Genomic DNA, 20221 nt, shown 5'->3' on the forward strand with positions numbered 1-20221 from the left:
AGAGATGAAAGAAAGTTTATCATGTTATCAGCATCTCAGCATACATATCGTTCAATTGTCAGCCACGTTGTAAAAAAGACCCATAAAAATTCCTCTCGTCATTGATGGGATTCGAACTCGGGTTTTTTCCACTCGGTGTGGGTAGGGTGATTATACATACTATCAGGCCTGGTACTACTACTTCGAATTTAGTTCTTAGCACTCTCAATATCTTGCACAAAGAAATGATTGATCATCAGCTAGCGAAAAAGAGGTTTCTCTAAGCCATGGGACAAAGAGCGAAAGCAAAAAAGCAGTAACTCATAGAAGAATCACTAGTGGCAATTGCGCCATCAGTCACGACATCGTTTCGCATTATATAACATAACTTTTCTAGGTGAACCCATAATCTCTTTCAAGTAGAATTTAAAATTCCAAAATATCTCACCAAAAATTCAAAAAGGCTAACAATTTTACGATGTAGAGAGCATTGAAAGAAATGTTAGCAAAATAATTGGCAGAGATCAGTTCAAATGCGTTTAAAAGACTTTGCAGCAGCTCTCAGATCGATCACAGAAGTAACGTGTAGAGCTGTTCAGGGCGATTTATTTGAAAAATATTAAAACTTTTTCGTTCTGGTTTTCTTTAAACTGAATCAGCCATGGAACAACTTAATTATCAAATTTTGTATAATCTATTTTTCGAAAACCAGCTTGTTAGAATAAGAAGGGATTTCTTTCCCTAATCCCCTCCTATACGTAATATAAACTGGAATAACATTTGGGCTGATATTTGTCGTCCTCATTAGTTTACGAAATGTGAATAGTCCACATCATCCACCCTCAGAACTGTGGCCAAACCCTAAAAGAGGGACCGCTTTTCAATAAGTTTAGAAAAGTTTTTTTCTGCTATATTCTAATTATCCGTGGCATTTGAAACAAGTTACACATTATTATTTCCTTAAGAAATAAGAAATAAGCGTCTAATCATTGATGAAAGCATATGGGGAGGACAGTAATTAATAAAGTGTGATGTTTAATGCGCTATAAACAGTGCAGCTACAAAACAGTTGCAAAATGTGTTGCTTGCGCATGTTGCAGAACTGGTTAATTCTTCATTAAATTGTGATAACCCATGCATGCAAAACTACCTGAAAATTTCGAGAATTTAAGAAGGCTATTCAGTTTGGATAATTATTTGAGAACTATTAAGTGTGAGAATTTGGAGTGGTTAGAAGACATTTACACTAATGGATATGTAGTGGAAATAAAAGTACCCACCATAGTCACTTGACCTTGATATTTGGTACATACACTGAGTAGCCAGTTTATTAGATACGAGCTTACCCATCATTAATCGATAGCTCTGTCAGAGACAGTGGCGCGGCACTTGTGTGTACCAAGTTATACTAACTTACTACGTTGTGAACACCATTGCCAACCGGAAAGGTTTATATTCTACATTCATTTATTCATTCATTCCCTTACGAATAAGAAATTTCATATGGCTGTCGTGTTGATGAGCCGATTTCTCTAAGAATTTTAATATATCATTCGTCATTACAGTTTTAAGGTAAAATATTAAGCTATTTATTATGCACCTTATCAAATTTATCTGCATCCTCCACTTGCATATATGGCAGGACTACGGAGTCGGGTGGCGAATTCTCTCTGATTGCTGCAAAGTATTCCGAAAACGGGAACTTGGGGCAGCGTACACTCGCGTCAGACAAACGAACGACAACCTGTAAAAAAAAAAAAGGAATCATTCAGTTATAGGAAACACGCGTTAAACAAAATTTTGGTAAATTATACAAGCAGACTATGCTTGTCAATCACTTTATGTATGGTATAAATCCTGCAAATGCAAAGTATGTTATAGCACCCTTACCGAACTCTCAATTCTGAGACACAGAGAGAGAGAGAGAGAGAGAGAGAGAGAGAGAGAGAGAGAGAGAGAGAGAGAGAGAGAGAGAGAAAGAGAGAGAGAGTGCAATAGGAAAACTATTGCTCCTGTTGCATAATAAAATGCTCACCATCAAATTCACCACTCCTCTGTTACTGCGAAAAGCTGATGGACGATTTGGCAACATTGAAGCCATCAGTCTAACTGTTTCCCCCTCCCCCACTGGGCGTTAGCCTGACTGATAGTTATTCAACGACAATCCTGCAGTTGACAGATATTATCGATGATAAATTGTGCGCAGAAAGCAACTCTCTGTACACAGCCTCCTTTGAAATCAACTGACTATTGACAGAGAGAGAGAGAGAGAGAGAGAGAGACCTATTTTTTTCAAGATTTCGTTTTTCGTTTTTTTTTTTTTTGTTACTAGGGTCAGCCAAAGAAGGGCGCCCTTTTATTTTTTTTCCCCAGAAAGTTATATTTATTCGACAACATTCTTACTTGTATATTATATATTATCTAAGAACGTACTCTTCTTTAAAACTTAATCAGAGTCGCATCCAACCGCCCCATATGCCTTCCCCGTAAAATTCTCGTCCTGCTCGCTTCATAGCCTTTAGAAGCCAGCCATCGCCCGCAATTTTATGCCACGAATATATCATCCTTCATCTTACAGGGAAGATGGAATCCCGATGACGTGAGGTCGGAAATGTATAGAGATTGCGCAAACATAATAGTCCATCCAATCTTGACAATCGCTTCCGTAAACTGTTGCAGTAAAACGCCTTACATGGATCTCTGGGGTTTCTGAAGCGTGTTCACGCACGGTTCTGCTGATTGTGGCTAATCAGTGCGGGAACAGTCACGCAGATCAGCGTGTCCATCTTCTGCTGACATTATACGGTACACTGTGACCAGCTGTGGAATTGTATTTTCAGTGAATGAAAATTAAAAATAAAACATAAAATGCTGCAGGAGGCAGTACCGTCCCCGTACATCTTCCTTGGTCGTTTATGAATGTTTCTAATAGTCTCCTTAGACACCAAGAATTCAATAACAGCATGCTGCTCGCGACAAATAGTCAGGGAATATGGTACAGCACACCACTTGGAGTAGAATGCTGTTAGCATAATGCAAGGCAGGATGAATAAACCTATACAACGTACAGTAATAGTGCTGCAGAACAAATATGGCTTTTTAAAACAAAAAAGGCATTTCTTTTTGGGATGATCCTCGTATATTCAATGATTATTTGATTGTCAGCAGCTACAACACCGTATCATATAAATATTCTTATATACCTGTATGTAAATCGTTCAAATTATCTTTTAAATTTAAAGACTACAAAAAGAAAATCTTACTCCAGCCTGGGTATGCCTTTTGGGATCTCTCCTATTGTAAGCGGATACCAGAAAGTGATGCAGATATTGTTGGTCTGCGTGAAGCCTGATGGTTGTTGTAATTCGTCCCTGTAAAATTAAATATGAAATTATTGTATGCACACGTGATCATCCATGCCAGCCTTGAAATAAACAAATAATCCTTTTTAATTCAAAATTACGATCTTTCATTCAAATTTTCAAATCCGTTATATATTTTACTGTTATGCTTAGCACTGGACATTCTTCAACAATGTTCATAATTTAAATCCAATTTCGATAAAAATCTGCACTATTTTAAAATTAGTTCTTGGATGCATTTCTGTTTTAATATTTAACTCTGGAGGTAGCAGCTCAACCTCGGATTTAAAGAGTGTATCAGCCTTTGAACGGCAGCCAGTGATACAACAGCGATATATGAATGTACTTCACTGCACTCTCAGCATTTTTTGACTTTTGCTTTAAAAAAAAAAAAACATAAAATAGTCTTACACTATTCATAATAAATCAAAAGCATTATTTCCGAAAGTTCAGGGCTCCTAAAAAGGTTCATAAATTTCTTAAAACGCGCTATAGATGTTTGACGTACTCTTACTTTTCATAATGATGTGATTCATGTTAAGTGATATCATGTTTCAGCTTTGATAATCGCAAAAAGAAGACAACTTATGACGACTTAAGAAATAAAATGAAAAATAAAAGAAGTTTTAAACACTAAACCAGAGTTTCAATTATGCTAAATGATCACAGAGAAAGAGGTTATTATTTTAATAGTTATTTTTGTGTATGAAAACTTTAAAATACTGTTTAAATAACAACAAAACATTTTTAATACGCACATTTCAAGAATGAGCTAAAATATCGAAGTAAAATGAAGAGTAATGATGGCATTTTGGAGTCAGACAACAAAACCATGGGCAATCATCAGATTTGTATGTTAGTGAGATTGATAAGCACTCAGTGCATAATATGACTAACCTCTACCAACCAAATATAGAAATTTAAAGATAAATTCCACGTACAACATGATGTTTGAAGTTTCCTTTAGGGGAAATCTTATATAATTACAATTATATATAAAGGAATATTGTTTTACTCACCGTATCTCTGTCGATGGTAAATCCTCTGGTCAACTGACCATCTGGACCGGTGATGTTATACCACACAGGGCTACCATTCGGCACTGTGGCTCGAACGTCCAGTATAGTGCTGCCAGCTTCCAACACACCTTCAGAATTCACTGTGTACTGCGCAGAAGTAAACACTGGAGTTGGTTCATCGATGGTATCTTTGTACACTTCTATAGCTAGCACGGCAGTGCTATTGGAAACAGATAAAGATATCCAGTCAGAATTCTTATGGGAAACATTTGATGGTCATTAAAAATTATAATATACTAGTGATTCAAAGACGTAGGTTGAAGAGGAGGGATTTGTTAATAAAAATAAAGTTAATAAAAATTCTAAATATATGGATAAAATCACATATAAAACTCTTTTTAAAGAAATCTTCCTTTTACGATCAGAGAATCCTAATATTCGACTACCTTCGAAGAAGCAACGTCTTGATATTATTATCTAGGCTATTATGCGCACCTCACAAGTCCAAGTATCACAAAAATAGATGTCATGCTTTGTCATATGTCATCTATCTGTGTTCTTTGGTCAGGTGGAAGGTTTTATGAACTTATATAGTTCGGTTGGAATTTGCCGAGACAAAGCCATGACATCTTAGTTGCCTCGTGCCCATGAATTCTGTGTATTCTATGGGAGGTGTGCTTTATTTATGGTGTGAAAAACCAAGTGTGCAGAAGGAGTAAAACATGCAACCCTTGCTAAAAACAAGCGATTAACTCTGTGAAAGTATGGAAAGGTCCATAAAAGTTCCTCCCATTAAGAATGAATTCGGACCCAACATTTTCCAAGTAAAATCACAACCACTATTGTTATTCTATAAGGAATACTGTACTATTTTTGTATTATATTACTGTTTTATTATGTATTCAGAATTTAAAACTTTGCTATTATATTTCATTTAACTACTGCATTGCTAATATGCACAAGGTAAATGGTGGCATCTGTTACTTGTTCAGAATAAAATAAATGAATACACAATGATTTTGACAACACACTCACTTTACTGCTTTACATTACAAATATATACAACTTTTCCACTCTTTCTCAATACATATCTTTTATTGGCGCCATACAAGGGAGAACGTATGACTGGTCGTGAATTCAACCGCTTTGGAATGGCACGTTGAACTTCATAGCCCTCAGGAACGCGGGTTCCGTTCAGTACTGCTTTCAGGGATTCAAACAGGTGATGATCATGATACATCATACGATAAGAAAGGGGGGATGCGTAATGATTCAGATGAGTCCGTTCCTAATATTTGATACTGTCGCTCATGAAAGATGGGAAGATGGTTGGAGCAGAACCAGGGTATGTCTGCCGGGAGCAACTATTGATGATGTCACCAACAGACTGTCAGATTTTAAAGGGGGTAAAGAAAATATTATTATTCATGTGGGGACAAACGATATTAAACGTACACGATCTGACGATTTGTTGGAAAAATACAGGACCATGCTGAGGAAATGTCGCGAGCTAGGCCATAATGTCTATGTGTCTGCAATTCTGCCCAGACACGATAGGAGGGATTATATGTTAAGAGCCTTGTGGATTAACTCAAGACTTGAAGGAATCTGCAAGGCTTTAGGGGGTAAATTTCTATCAGCATGGCCCACACTTGTAGGTAGAAGGAATTTGTTTTGTAGAGACGGGATACACCTAAACAAAGGTGGTGCAAACGTTTTTGCCAGTATTATTGAGGATACCTTAAAGGCTCAGGGAAACTGCTAGTTAGGGGGGATGTGGGTAATACTGACACGCGTTTATCAGATAATATTGGTCAATGTAACTCTTGCACATACCTTAAGAGTTCTTATCTGTTACCCCAACTGGACGTATTATCTAGATGTTCTGGGGCCAAAGACGTTTCACGTGAGCGGGTAGCTAATATCAGGGAAGAGAGCCTAAAAAACTTCAAGGGTTGTGTTAGGGTTGTTAAATATACAAGAACAGTAAATCTTAATTGTTTATACAGTAACGTTAGAAGTGTCGTCAATAAAATGAGCGAATTCGAACTGCTGGTTAAAACAAGTAACGCGGACATAATAGGGCTTACAGAGACGTGGTGCCACCCGGAAATTGGGGATGATGAGTTTCAGTACGGCTTGTATAATGTATTTAGGAAGGATAGAGTAGATAGAAGGGGTGGTGGGGTAATGCTTCTTATCAGAAGCAGCCTGAGTGCGACGATAGCTTTCCCGGATTCAGATATTTCACATGCTAGTATAGAGTCTGTATGGTGTGAGATAGTTGGAAACAAAGGCATAATGCGAGTAGGAGTAATCTACAGACCAGGTGATTGTGAAGACTATGACAAAAGCCTCTACATGCAAATGGAATGGGCAAGTAAGCGTCAATGCCTAATTATGGGTGATTTCAATTTGCCTCTAATTGATTGGAGTAAATGGGAAGGAAACTCGACATGGGGAACAAAATTTTTAAATCAACTAGATGACTGTTATTTGTATCAACATGTCAGGGAAAGTACTAGAGAAAAGAATATCCTAGACCTCATCATCACACATGAATCAGATGACATAACAGGGCTGACAGTAGAGGAACCAGTAGCAGGAAGTGATCAGAGTTCTACGGTGGATGATGACGAGAGAGGTAGCAGAAGTAAAAGTCAAAGGAATGGGTTTTAATTTCAGAAAAGGAAATTACGATGCCTTAAGGTACTACATGGCCTCTATTAACTGGGTAGATATCGCGCAGAGAATGAATACAATTGAACTGTGGTACGCTTTTAAAACATTAATCACAGATGTCTTGAATGCGTATATACCATTAAAAAAATACTCCACGAGAAGGGTTCCAAGTTGGATGAATAGTGAAGTTGCCACATTACTTGAGCAGAAAAAGGTGGCATGGAAAAGTTACAGAGCAATAAAAAGTACTGAAACCTATAACAGCTACACGGTGATGTGTAATAGAGCCACAGAAAAGGTTCGACAGGCAAAGGCAGTTTATGAGAAATCACTAGCAAACAGAGCAAAGAGGGGGGATAAAGAATTCTTCACATATATAAATGCCAAGAAGAGCAGGACAAACCAGATCGGACCTTTACGTAAGGGAAAGGGGATAGTATTAAATACACCAGCTGCCGTTGCAGATGAACTCAACAATTTTGCATCGATATTTACAAATGAAAAGCCTTTTGTGGCAATGGGAAATTGTGGGAGCGAAGTTAAAAAATATGTAATTAATGATATTGAAATTTCGCAAGATTATTTAATGAAAAAACTTTCGAGCCTACAGACCAGTAAGGCTCCTGGAGTTGATGGAATATACCCTATAATCTTAAGAGAGGCGGCAAGCGAGTGCATTGAACCATTGAGGCTAATTATGCGAGCATCACTAGACACTGGGGAGATTCCCTTGGATTGGAAAAGTGCAAATGCATCTCCCATACATAAGGGTGGCTCTAAAAGTGAAGTGGGAAATTATCGACCTGTCAGTCTGACTTCAGTAGTAGGGAAAATCATGGAGGCAATGATCAAGGGTGGAATTCAGGATCATTTGGATCGAATTGAAATTCTCAAGGATACTCAGCATGGTTTTGTAAAGGGAAAATCATGTTTAACAAATCTGGTTCGCTATTTCGAAAGGGTCACTCACGAGCTGGATTTAGGGAATAATTTCGACATTGTTTATTTAGATTTCAGCAAAGCTTTTAACTCAGTCCCACATGAGCGGTTGCTTTATAAGCTGGAACAGGTTGGAATCACTGGGAAAATCCTTAGATGGATAGAAGGATGGCTTCAGGGCAGGAGGCAGAGGGTTGTGATAAATGGCTATTCCTCAGATTGGGTTGATGTAAGAAGTGGGGTTCCCCAAGGATCAGTATTAGGACCACTGTTTTGTTTTTAATTTTCATAAACGACATTGATGAAGGGATAGAGGGCGTGATGTCTAAATTTGCAGATGATGTTAAAATTGGTAGAGTAGTTAATGATCACTGTCAAGCTGAGCTTCTTCAGAGAGACCTAGATAGACTTCAAGAATGGTCAGAAAAATGGCAGCTGTGCTATAATCCAACAAAGTGTAAGGTATTACACCTGGGAAACAGTAATCCTAAAATAACTTATTCACTTGGTGGAGTTCAACTAAACCCAGTACTGGAGGAAAGGGACTTGGGTGTTACGATACGGTCAGACATGAAATTCTCTGAGCATTGTAAACAGGTTGCAAGGAAGGCCCATGGTGTCCTATCGATGATCTATCGAACTTTTGCAAGTAGAGATAGGGACGTGATAATCCCATTATATAAGGCTTATGTTAGACCACACTTGGAATACTGTGTTCAAGTATGGAGACCGCACCTAAAGAAAGACATCGAGCTTCTTGAAAGGGTGCAAAGAAGGGTAACTCGCCTGATGAGATCGGCAAAAGGGCGTCCTTATGAAGAAAGACTTCGAATATGTGGGTTGCAGAGTTTGGAAACTAGACACCTTAGAGGAGATTTGATTGAGGTGTTTAAGGCTCTGAGAGGCATCAGTAAAATGAATGAGGACGAAATTTTCAAGATTATAAATGATGCTAGAACTAGGGGACATAAATTCAAGTTACGGGGGGAAATGTTTAGATTGGACTGCAGGAAGTTTTATTTTAGCCAGCGAGTTATAAATTACTGGAATAAGTTGCCTTCATGGGTGGTAGAGGGCGACAGTTTGGGGAAATTCAAAGGTCATCTGGATAGTACTTTCGGGTAAGGGAAGCGCATAGGATGATAGGATTAATTTCCTTTTTATTTATGTTTTATTTCATTTTATTATTTATTTTTTATTTCATTTTATTATTTATTATTATTTTTTTTATTTATTAATTATTATTATTTAGTTATTTATTTTATTTATTTTTTGTTTTTATCATTGTTTTGTTCGGATTTTTTTTTTGGCTGGTGCAGCATAAGCTATAGGCTTTCTTGCACCATACGGCCGTTACTAATACTAATAGACACATTATCGTATTACAAACAGATACTCTCGAACAGTAATCCAAGTGGTTTGATTCTGAGGATACTGTTTACTGTTAGCTTGTATTGAGAATTATTACGGCAAGAAATCTGTCACTAATACGCCGATCATATTCCAGAAAATAGTTTAAATGACTTTTTCCGCTGATGGTATTCATGGTGGCAGACATGGGTCATCTTCGGCCGCTGAAAGCTGTACAACTCGCATCTCCACCGAGGTGCATAAAAAGACACGTACGGGTATTTTGAAACGACCATGCAATGAGTATTACATGGTTGTTTCAACTATGTATCCTAAAATACTTGTTTTAAAAGGTTACACTTAACCAACACGGTTGAAAAAATAAATACTTTTTTTGTCTGTAACAATTATTATTTAGAGTAAATACCTCGCAAATCTGTAATCAAGAAATTAAAAATTATTGAGTAATTAAACTTTTTAAAAATTAAACATAAAAGAAAATAACTAAGGTAATCGTAGCCTGGAATTTCAAAACGAAATGTGCGCACATCCCTTCCGGTCTAATTGTCGACTTGCTTATACAGCATTAGCCAAAAAAAAAAAAAAAACCTTCCCATTTCACTGATATTTCATTAATCCATCATTCCAAACGTTTGTCTAGTTCTGCCTTGAATTTATTTAAGCTCTCAACTTCCACAACAACAGTTGGAAGTTTGTTCCAGCAATCAACTACCCGCTGGCTAAAGGCAAACTTCCGCACATCTATTCTACAACTGTCTTTCCTCAGTTTGAATCTATCCCCCTTCAGGTTTGTAATCTGAGCAAGAGGAAGAATCCGCTCAGCATTAAGCCTGCTCAATCAATTCAAGGCCTTATACAACTAAATCAGATCGCCTCGTATATGTCTAGTCTCCAGAAGCTTAAATTTCCAGAAATTAAGCCTTTCTTCATAAGAACACCCATTTATTCGCTTCACCAGTCTTGTTTCCCTTCTCTGTACTCGTTCAGGCAACTCTAAATCATTCTTAAAATGAGGCTTCCAGACCTGTAAACGCAGTACTCGAGGTGTGGTAACCTGACCATTGCCTTATAGAAGGGGATAACACCTCCTTATCCCTGCTCGCAAAATTCCTGTATATCATTGACAAGACCCCATGACCTACTCTGGCAGCCTATCTGCACTACTCAGAAAACTTCATATCTGACTGCACAAATACCCCAAGGTCTCTTTCATTTTCCGCTACCCTGAGTGTAGTACCATACAGTTGATACGTTTCTCTTGGGTTACTGCTACCCATGTGTAGTACTTTGCATTTGTCAATGTTAAACTTCAGTTGCCACTTCTCGGCCCATCTACCCAACTTTTCTAGATCCTGTTGCAGCAGCATACTGTCATTACTGTTATTAACAACTCTGCCAACCTTTGTATAATCTGCAAACTTTGACATTAAGCCTGATATACCTTCATCAATATCATTCATAAATATACACAACGACAATGGGCCCAACACCGAACACTAAGGAACACCACTAATAACATTAGTCCACGTAGAGCAGTAACAACTGCCCACCACTCTCCGTCTTCTCCCACTCAACCATCCTTTTATCCATTGCAGAAACTTGCCCTTAATGCCATACTGCTCCAATTTGTACAGCAGTCTTCCATGTGTGCAACAGTATCAAAGGTTTTCCTGAAATCCAAGTATATGATATCAAAATTATTTTTTGCATCCAGTTCCTTTGTGACCACATCATAGTATTCAATCAAATTGGTCAGACAAGATTTCCCCTTGACAAACCCATGCTGTGTCTCAATTGTTGTTGCAGTCTTGTCTAAATGATCCTGCAATGCTTCTTTAACCAGTGACTGCATAATTTCCCTCGGAACAGAAGTTAAACTAACAGGTCTGTAATTACTTGTCACCCTTTGATCCCCCTTTGTGAATTGGAGATACATTTGCACATCTACAGTCCGTGGGACTTTCCCCGAGTCCAAGGATGCTCTCATAATTATGGCTAAGCATTTGCTTGCTTCCTTTGTTGCCTCCTTTAATATAATTGGATAGATCCCATCCACCCCAGGTGCCTTTCTTATGTTTAACTTCAACACTTTCTGTTCCACTTTGCTCTTCGTTATTACAAAATCATTTATTTTCAAGAAAATGCTAAACTGCTATTGGGAGGTGGAATCCCACGCTTTCCGACACTTTATTGTCCCCTCGTAATGCACAGATAAATGAGGAGGAGATGTATGCAATTTTAAAGAGAGCGCAAATATAAATATTGAGGTGAGGTAGAGATCCGAATAAGGACACATTCTTTTCTTCTTCAGATGGCAAAATGTTAGATAATCCAACTGCTGAGTACTTAAAAAAAGAAATAAATAAAAAAGATGATTTGGTTACAACATTCTAAAGTATTTTATCATTAGAGATACTAAAATTTCCAATATATAAATTATAATCTGCATTTGGCTATCTCAATTGATTTGCAAATAAGAGATATGGAAGCAATTTTATTTTTTTCTGTTGTTAATCATTTGAAAGTTCAGTGGAAGAACAGAATCTTAGCTTCTCGTTCCATTCAACGCTGTAATTAATAAACAGGTTAAGCATGCCACAAACACAAATTCATTTGACCGCAAACTCCTCTGATCTAGATAGTCATGCTGGAGTATGAACAGAAAGTTTTTATTCGTATTCTGCAAGTAAGAGTATACTCTTCTCCCTTCTTTACATTGTTTCATTGTTCTGTTCCTCTTTATGTAAGATACTTGCTTTGGATTAAGTGTTCTATTCAAGTTATTACCGCTTTCTTTCATTAATACTAATCATCTTATTTCAAAGTTTAATCAGAATGCTCTCAGAAGATCAGCAGGTGCAAATAAATCTATCTAGATCTAGTCTAGAGTTAATTCTTTAATAGACGAATTACTGAACACCCGAAAAATAAAAATAGGTGAATTATTAAACAACTTATATGCCAACAATCTTTTAAAACTATGGCAACACAATATCGGTATCAACGTTTCTTATTTATACTTATGCATCGGTGTATACTTAATAATTTTATCCCGGTCTCTACAAACAAATTTATTTACCTGGCCTGCCATTCATAAGTCTTCTCATCTTCCGAGATAATTGATGTTTCTTTCTCTTAAATTTTTCCATTTCACCATACAAACTTATAAAGAAAAGAAGAAAAATAAAATTTAAAGGCATTACTTATTCATTCACAAGCATATCTTGCCTTTACGCACCACTTACTCTTAAAATGCTCTCGTCTTTCCACAAAAGATATACAAAATCCTTGTACTATGTCAATAAAACATGCGTGGATTACGGATGGAGAAGAGTTACATCGAGAAACAAATTCTCTAGAGGGCTAACTCAGTGCAGTCACAGTTCGATGGCCCGGAAGAGCGCTTGAATCATGCAATGGGTAAAACAGTAATGGAAAAGGCACTGACATTGGCACCAAAGAGTACCCCAGTAACATATTCCCCCTTGTACGGACCCAACACACTTGACAATGCTAAATATAGATCCGAATTTTTCTTTACACTCGTTTCTTGGAAAGAATCTATCTAAATTCAAATCAGCCATGAAAAACCGACACAGAAACGAAAGCTTTCAATGAAAAGTTTTTTTTTTTTTTTAGTCGGCTAGAATTTAACGCGCCTTGCGAGCAGAAGCAGTTAAAAAGACTCCTGGAAGTGAGAAGTACAAATCTTTGGAATTCCTTATATTATATTGTGAGCGACTATTTAGAAGAAATGACATCCCATAAGAAAAGTTCCTTGACTTCATTTATAACACTGAGCTACAGAATCGATTCAAAAAAAAAAAAAAAACGAGCAAACAAAAGATTCAAATTAAAATTCAACCGCACTTTAAATTAAATCAAGGCTCCATTTCACATTTCTGCGGTAATGGCGAGATATCATAATACACCGATGAAATGTGTAATCAGTATATGTTATGATATATAAATCCCGATTTGTGAGACATTGATTCTGATATAGTTAAATAAATTTGGGAGAAATGTTTCTTAGAATGAATTATTGCTTCTTTCTAAACAAAGATTAGAAACTATCTGCCTACGCCATGAACAAGCAAATGAACATCACGCATTAATGTTTCATATATTTTGTATGACTGAGGCCTATCCTCTAAATTTCGTTCCGTTTTGAATATTTGGCACCTTTTGTCTTCTTCTATACTGCGGAAACATTTCATCACTGCACTGTCAGGTCCTACACTAATGGTGCCCAGTTACTCATCGATGACTAGACAATTTCTGAAATGGCCGTCTGATAAATTATAATAGCCAACAATTTTAAATTTCTTTTCGATAACATGAACGAAACCTATTGATTTTGACTAACTCGCATGTGCTGAAAACTAAAATGGCAGTAGAAAGTTCGTAGCACATCACGTTTTCATGTTATGGCTTCGAGCTCCTTTTGTTCAAAAAATTGTGAATTTTTACTTATCTAAATGTACTTGACTACTTTTTTCTTGTAAATTAATTGTTTGAAATAGAAATAACGACCAGTGACCATTCCAAATGGATAAAAAGATAACATATTTAAATACCTATTTGGATTTAAGTAAACAATTAACTCACAAAAGTGGAGGCAAAAATAGGAAATCGTACTAATTAGTTATTTTTATCTCTTATGAGCAGAATGGTCCTCCCATATCAGAAACCAACAATAGTCACCCATCATTTCTGGATCCATCATACTTGATACCTCTGCTCCATAATGTGGATATCTTGGTGGAATCCTCCCCCCCCCGGCTCGTCACTGACAGATCAAAGTTGTCCAGAAAGAAGTCCAGGTGTGAATGTAGGAATTGTATCTTCAGCGACATTCGGCATCGTAACTTTTGATAGTTATGCAATAATTCTTCTATCAACTCTTCATAGTTCTCTACTTTTTTATTCCCCAAAAATCCACTAACAACAGCTCTGAAGGATTTCCACTCAACTAATTCAGTGACGTTAAGTTTAGTTTCAAAGATTTCATCCTTTACAAGTCTTCTAATTTGTGGGACAACGAATATAACTTCCTTCAACTTTGACTAATTTTCACTAATTTTTGGAAACTGGCCTTTTAAATACCCGAAACCTTCACTATTTTTGTCCACAGCTTTTACAAAATTTTCATTAGACCCAACTGTCTTTGCACATTAAGTGCAAAAACATTAAGCTGGCAGGAGAAGCACCATTCCAGGGTTCACTAAAGGCGTGAATACGTTCCCGGCAACGTATTCTTCTCTGATGGGCCATTCCTTCACAATATAATAATGTTCTACTGCTTGACTATCCCTCATAAACACAGGAAACAACAATTCTTAGTAAAGCCACCCTGTAGTCCAGCAACAAAGCGATTACTTTTAAATCACCACAGATTTTCCAATAATATTTCTTATAGTTTAAGGCATTTAATAGTAATGACATGCTATCATAGGTTTCTTTCATAGCCATTGGGACCGATGATTTGATATCACCATTGTGTAGAAAAACTGATTTTAAACTGAGTTTAGAAGAATCGATAAATAATCCCCATTCTTCAGGATTGTGTTCAAACTCTAGTTCATCCATCAATCCGTTTACTCCTTTGCAGACACAAAGAGAACCTTCTATTTGATAATAACCCACAAACTTTTCATTTCGGTTTCTAAACAGAGAAATCCTCATGGTTTTTTCAACCTAGATCCTAATAGCTCAGCCTGTTGCTTTGAAAGATTTAAATCCCTAACCAAATCATTAAGTTCACTTTGCTCAATTAAGCGTGGAGTTTTGCCAATTTCAGGATTGTAACTAGGATCGGCAGACGTTTAGGAGGCAGATATGAGCTCTAGTGACTCTTGCTGTTCTTTCGGAATAGTGATTTCTTCACAACTGGGTGGAGGAATACGAATAGGGAGTTCCGGTATTGTGGCAGTGGTGTTATCGAGGACAGAAGGTTGGAGTATTTTATTTTAACTCTATTTTTTCTTGAAAACCTCTTGAGAAACCTTCCGATGATCTTGAAAACCTTGAAACCTTCCGATGATCTGACGAGAACCAACAAGTCACCTCGAAGAGGTGACTTGTTGGTTCTCGTCAGATCATCGGAACAGCAAAATGCATTTTAGAATTTTTCCCCTTCATCCATTCAGTCGGATTTATACAGCACGTTATGCAGCAACCACGTGACACCCAAAATAAAATAATAAAATTGTTTCACCTTGTCTGTGATTGATCAACGTTGCGACTTCGTTGTAAATTGTCTACAAACATAGAAAAACTGTTTGGCATAAAAGCCACACGGCGTTTTCGCTCCATTTCACAATCAAAACGGAACTACAAACTACCATTAGATCTTAGAAATCGAAACTAACCCCAAAAAATGTACATTTAAGGGCTAAAGACAGCTTGTAAACAACTTGTCTTTCACAGAGGCGCCTGGTCGCCGGAAATATAATATGGTCCAGACGTGCTACTGCGTAATAAGGATTACAGCAATATAACTCAGACTGGACATTTCTCAGGGCCATAAAACTAAAAAGAGGTATTTGTATACTATTAAACAACACAGACATGTCTCTGTTGTTACAATAAATTCGACCGGGAAAGGCACAGAGTGCGATGTTGGACGATTTCGTTGATCATGAAGCTATTGTACGTTTTTCTAAAAAAAAATGTGGCGCGATAGAAACTTTTTACTGTCATATTCGTAATCAACACATAAAAATTAACAAAAAAATGCCTACTTTCACCCATGTTAGCAAAACTTTGTCGACCAATGTTATTTTTGATGCTATGCATGACGAATAATTTACCAGACTGCCAGATATATTTAATTTACTAGATTTAAATTTTATATATCAGCAACCGTGAACTTAATTTATTTTTAATAAACTTTGCTTATTTTGACTGTCTCATTTATAGAAGCAATATTTATTTAATTATGAGATTGGTCCATTTTACAGGAAACAGTTTTCTTTGAGCTACGTATGAAAATGAAGTTTCATGTTCCTATACATTAAGGCTTTTTACTGATCACTTATTAGATACATTCCACACTGATATGCACTTAATTTAGAAGCATAATATAGGGGCAGCTGGCCTAGATTGTAATACACTAAGTAAAAAAATAAAATAAATAAATAAAGTACTTCTGTTTTTTGCCGTTGGGAAATAACGTAGACTGGTAACTATGCGTATATATGCTCCAGAGTAGGAAGAAGAACAATTCCATCATCTACCGTGAATCCAATTTATAAATTTCAGTGGCGCGCTGTCAGTAGAGACCAAATAGATATCATCCACGAAAGTACTTCATAGAAAACAACGTTGCCATCTGTGTAAATATCTCATTCAAACTAACGTTGCTTCAGATGTTTTGTCTAAGAAACAAAAATACATAATCTACTTTTTTCGGAGATTGTATTTCCTGAGATATTGGTTGGGAAATATTTATTTGAAATAGCATTCTCTCTCTCTCCAGACTGATCTCAAAATTTATCTCTTTGTAAACAAGGTCAGATATAATTTCATCGATTTTTTTCGTTTGGTTTGACACTTGGAATTCAAAATAAGGAAAAGAATTTATTTTCATCCAAAATTTCAACTGTTATCAGATGTAAAATCTTTTACGTTTCTGAAATGTATATGTAAATATCAGGAAATGCTAATCTGCTCGATAGTGTTTATCAGAAGGCAAACAGAGACGTATAACAGTAAGATTTTGTTTTTCTACTTAGTCTTTAAAAATATGTCTGCTTAAGTTCAAATCATAATCTGATCCTAATCTTCAATAACGTAATTAAACCAATAAAAACAGTTGATTGTTTCTCACCTGAACAATGGAAATACTGCACCATCAGATGCTTTGATGTTTAGAACTTCCACCACTGGAGTGAGGGGTTGACTAGGTGTGATGTGTCCGGTCTTTGGATGGATAGCGAAGTACGAACTTGCAGGGGAAATCTCATAGGTAATATCATTATTTCCGTTTGCCGGGCTGTCCTCATCTACAGCCCTCACTGTGTATACTACTTCGTGCTGAGAGGTGGACAGGGGTACTCGGATGTTACGGGGCATCGCTAAGAAGTGAGGGGTGATGTCATTGACGTCATTAACTGTTACCTGGGAATAAAAAATAAAAGTAGAGAAACGTGAACTATCACTAAACATACAACCGAAGGCTGATTTTACTTTGGTTATTATAATAAACTGTATAATGCAAAAAATGCCAAATAATAAATATCTATTCAAAGGCATTTCAGTCCATAACAGTAAACGACTTGTGTGCTTCAGAAAATATCAGAGAATAACGCAGCTAGAAAGCTTGTTAATCGACTAGGTGTATGCTCATCTCCTAGTTCATTCGAGAACAGTTTGTACTGGAAGAAATTGTGAAAGATAAACAGATAGTTTATCGTTATGAAATGTAATTAAACATCATCCATTCCAAATGCTGCATTTCATTATGAGCATAGTTTGTTCAGTGCATATGAAAGCATAGTTTGTTCAGTGCGTGAGTGTGAACTGGATTCATTACTCATTAATACTAAATAAATGAAAATGTTAAAGCACTTAATAACTAATTGGATGAAATGTAATGTTTGTGCAAATCGAGACACAATGATTAATCAATGTAGTTGGATTAAACCTTATGGATTAGGCTGGAGAATCGATTAAGTGAGTGGCCTGGTTGAGAGAGAGAGACCGTTGTACTTTTTGGTACCTCGTAACAAACTGGATCCTAAAGAAATGAGAACGTTGAAATAAGATTTTTTCTTATAATAAATAAACTAAAAAGAAATACTGTATATTATTTCGATTTCTCAACTGCTCAGAAATGCTGCACTAAAGTATATATTGCTTCAAAAAGTGCAGTGCAAGTGCCCCAAGTCCCATTCTCCAAAAAGAGTTCGTACGATGAGATTTGAGGAAAGCTAGAAAGAGCAATTACTTTATTTTCATAGTATACCAGCAACTGCTCCAGAGTGTTAAATGTGCATTGAGCAAACTATGCTACGTGATAAATAAGTCATTTATTAGTAGTTTAACTTGGTGCATTATGGCCTTAGCTGCCAATACGCCATTAAAAACCAAATCAACCATTACAATAAATAATACTGACTTAAGTTTGGTGTGTTGAATTTGCATAATCTAGTGCATTCGTTTTTTTTTTTTTTTTTCCTTTTTGCTTTTTTTTATACCACCCAACCTATCTCTGCCATAACTCGCCTTACGAGGTTCAACTGTTCTGTCTAAAGCATACTCTCACTCATTCCATTCCTCAATCAATTATCCTTTCAACTCCAAACTATATAAACATTGCATAACACACTTTAAAATTAGTAATGTAGTCGGCTTGTGACGAATATTAAATTCCTAACCTAGTATTATCACAATCACGTGCAAATTATATAAAAGGCGACCATGATGGAACAAATATAACATTTAAAGAAATTCATTATAATACGCACGCGTGCATCCGAATGCATAGAATGCCTAATTCAACGATGCGAAATTAATTTTTATGCTAAAAAATAAGCAATTATATCCGTTGACAACAGTGCAATCCGCTTATCTCATAAAACAGTTATTTTGAAGATACATTTCTGAATTTTAATTTTTCCATTATTTGCTCGCGCATACTCCCGCACGATTAACAAAATCATTATTATGCCCGTTTAAGCAAAGGTTATTTCGCACGACTTAGCGCAGGCTAGAAGGGTGTGGCGTGCAGTCTAAATGGAGTGATTAATTTTAGGGTTAAATCTTAATTTAAAAACTTACAAATACAGAAAATTCAAAAGATAAACGAAATAAATAGAAATAAGAAACACTAGCGTAGGATAATAGTTTAGAGGACAGAGGCTATCCTGGTCTCCTTCTGCTCTTCGATGAACTATAATTCTAGTTATGCCGAAGAGCTATTTTTTTCGCCATCACTTTCGCTAGTGTTAGAGATTTCAGAGTCGTATATAGAATTCCTATACTTAGTGAATGGAGTCTCAGTAACTTTATTCATCCATCTCAATGACCAACATTCTACTCCAAAATAACTTATAATAATTCATATTATTATAAGCGGATATAAATTTCTCTGAGCAGTACAAACAGGAGGCCAAGAAAGCCGATGGCATCCTATCGATGATTTACTGATAATCGAACACTAGCCTGTAGAGAAATGGAGGGCATAATCCTGCTATATAATAAATAAATAAATATATAAGACAATTGCAGAGTTGGGGGAGACCCCAATGCCACCAGACATTTAACACCGTGTCACTATATGAGGCAATTGGAAAATTGTATCCAAGTATGGAGATTTCGCTTAACAGATAGTGCAAGAGTCCATAAAACAGGCGTTAAACAACATCGAAAGTAAACAGGGAGAACGCGAACAGCAAAAATATCAGATATTGTTTGAAAAATAAATCGAAGAGTAATTCACTTCCACACGTTTTGAGAAGTCAACCTATTGTTTGTCGCATCAAATGAACATAAGCACAAAATGATTCGTTCATCAAGTACCGAAATTCGACCCATCAATTTCAACCAAGAAATGCTACTAAACAGCTTCTTCGGTGATTTCAACAACAATTTCGAAGTGCATTTTTAACGTAGAGGCAAATCAATCATGGAATTTACAGATATTATATACTTAATCAGGAACTCCATCCTTTTGCTGTACACTTTTGTTGGTGGTTTCAGCCCAACAAGTAAGATGGTATACAAGTAAGATGGTATATGGGCAATTTCGGGTCATTATTTCTTCTTCATCTATTTTTTAGATTGTTGGAAGGTTCTTCTTAGAGACTTTGAAAACCTGTAAAATAATTGATAATGTTTTGATGCTTTGGCTCTAGCTATCTTCTG

At 36.4% G+C, this 20221-nt stretch overlaps 1 protein-coding gene across 1 annotated transcript in view; it reads right to left on the reverse strand.

The window, feature by feature from the left end:
- Window positions 1–20221, reverse strand: part of LOC150088213 (protocadherin Fat 4-like) — a 415241-nt gene that overhangs the window by 129674 nt on the left and 265346 nt on the right. The window contains exons 31-34 of the mRNA XM_090369387.1: window positions 17184–17473; window positions 4361–4580; window positions 3243–3350; window positions 1580–1723 (exon numbers count right to left, since the gene is read on the reverse strand). Coding sequence (XP_090225513.1) covers window positions 1580–1723; window positions 3243–3350; window positions 4361–4580; window positions 17184–17473 — 762 coding nt within the window. The remainder of the gene's footprint in view (window positions 1–1579; window positions 1724–3242; window positions 3351–4360; window positions 4581–17183; window positions 17474–20221) is intronic.

This window comes from Mastigoproctus giganteus, chromosome 3 (genome assembly GCF_048544385.1).
Source record: "Mastigoproctus giganteus isolate SK-2022 chromosome 3, ASM4854438v1, whole genome shotgun sequence".
In the NCBI taxonomy this organism is placed as follows: Eukaryota; Metazoa; Arthropoda; class Arachnida; order Uropygi; family Thelyphonidae; genus Mastigoproctus; species Mastigoproctus giganteus.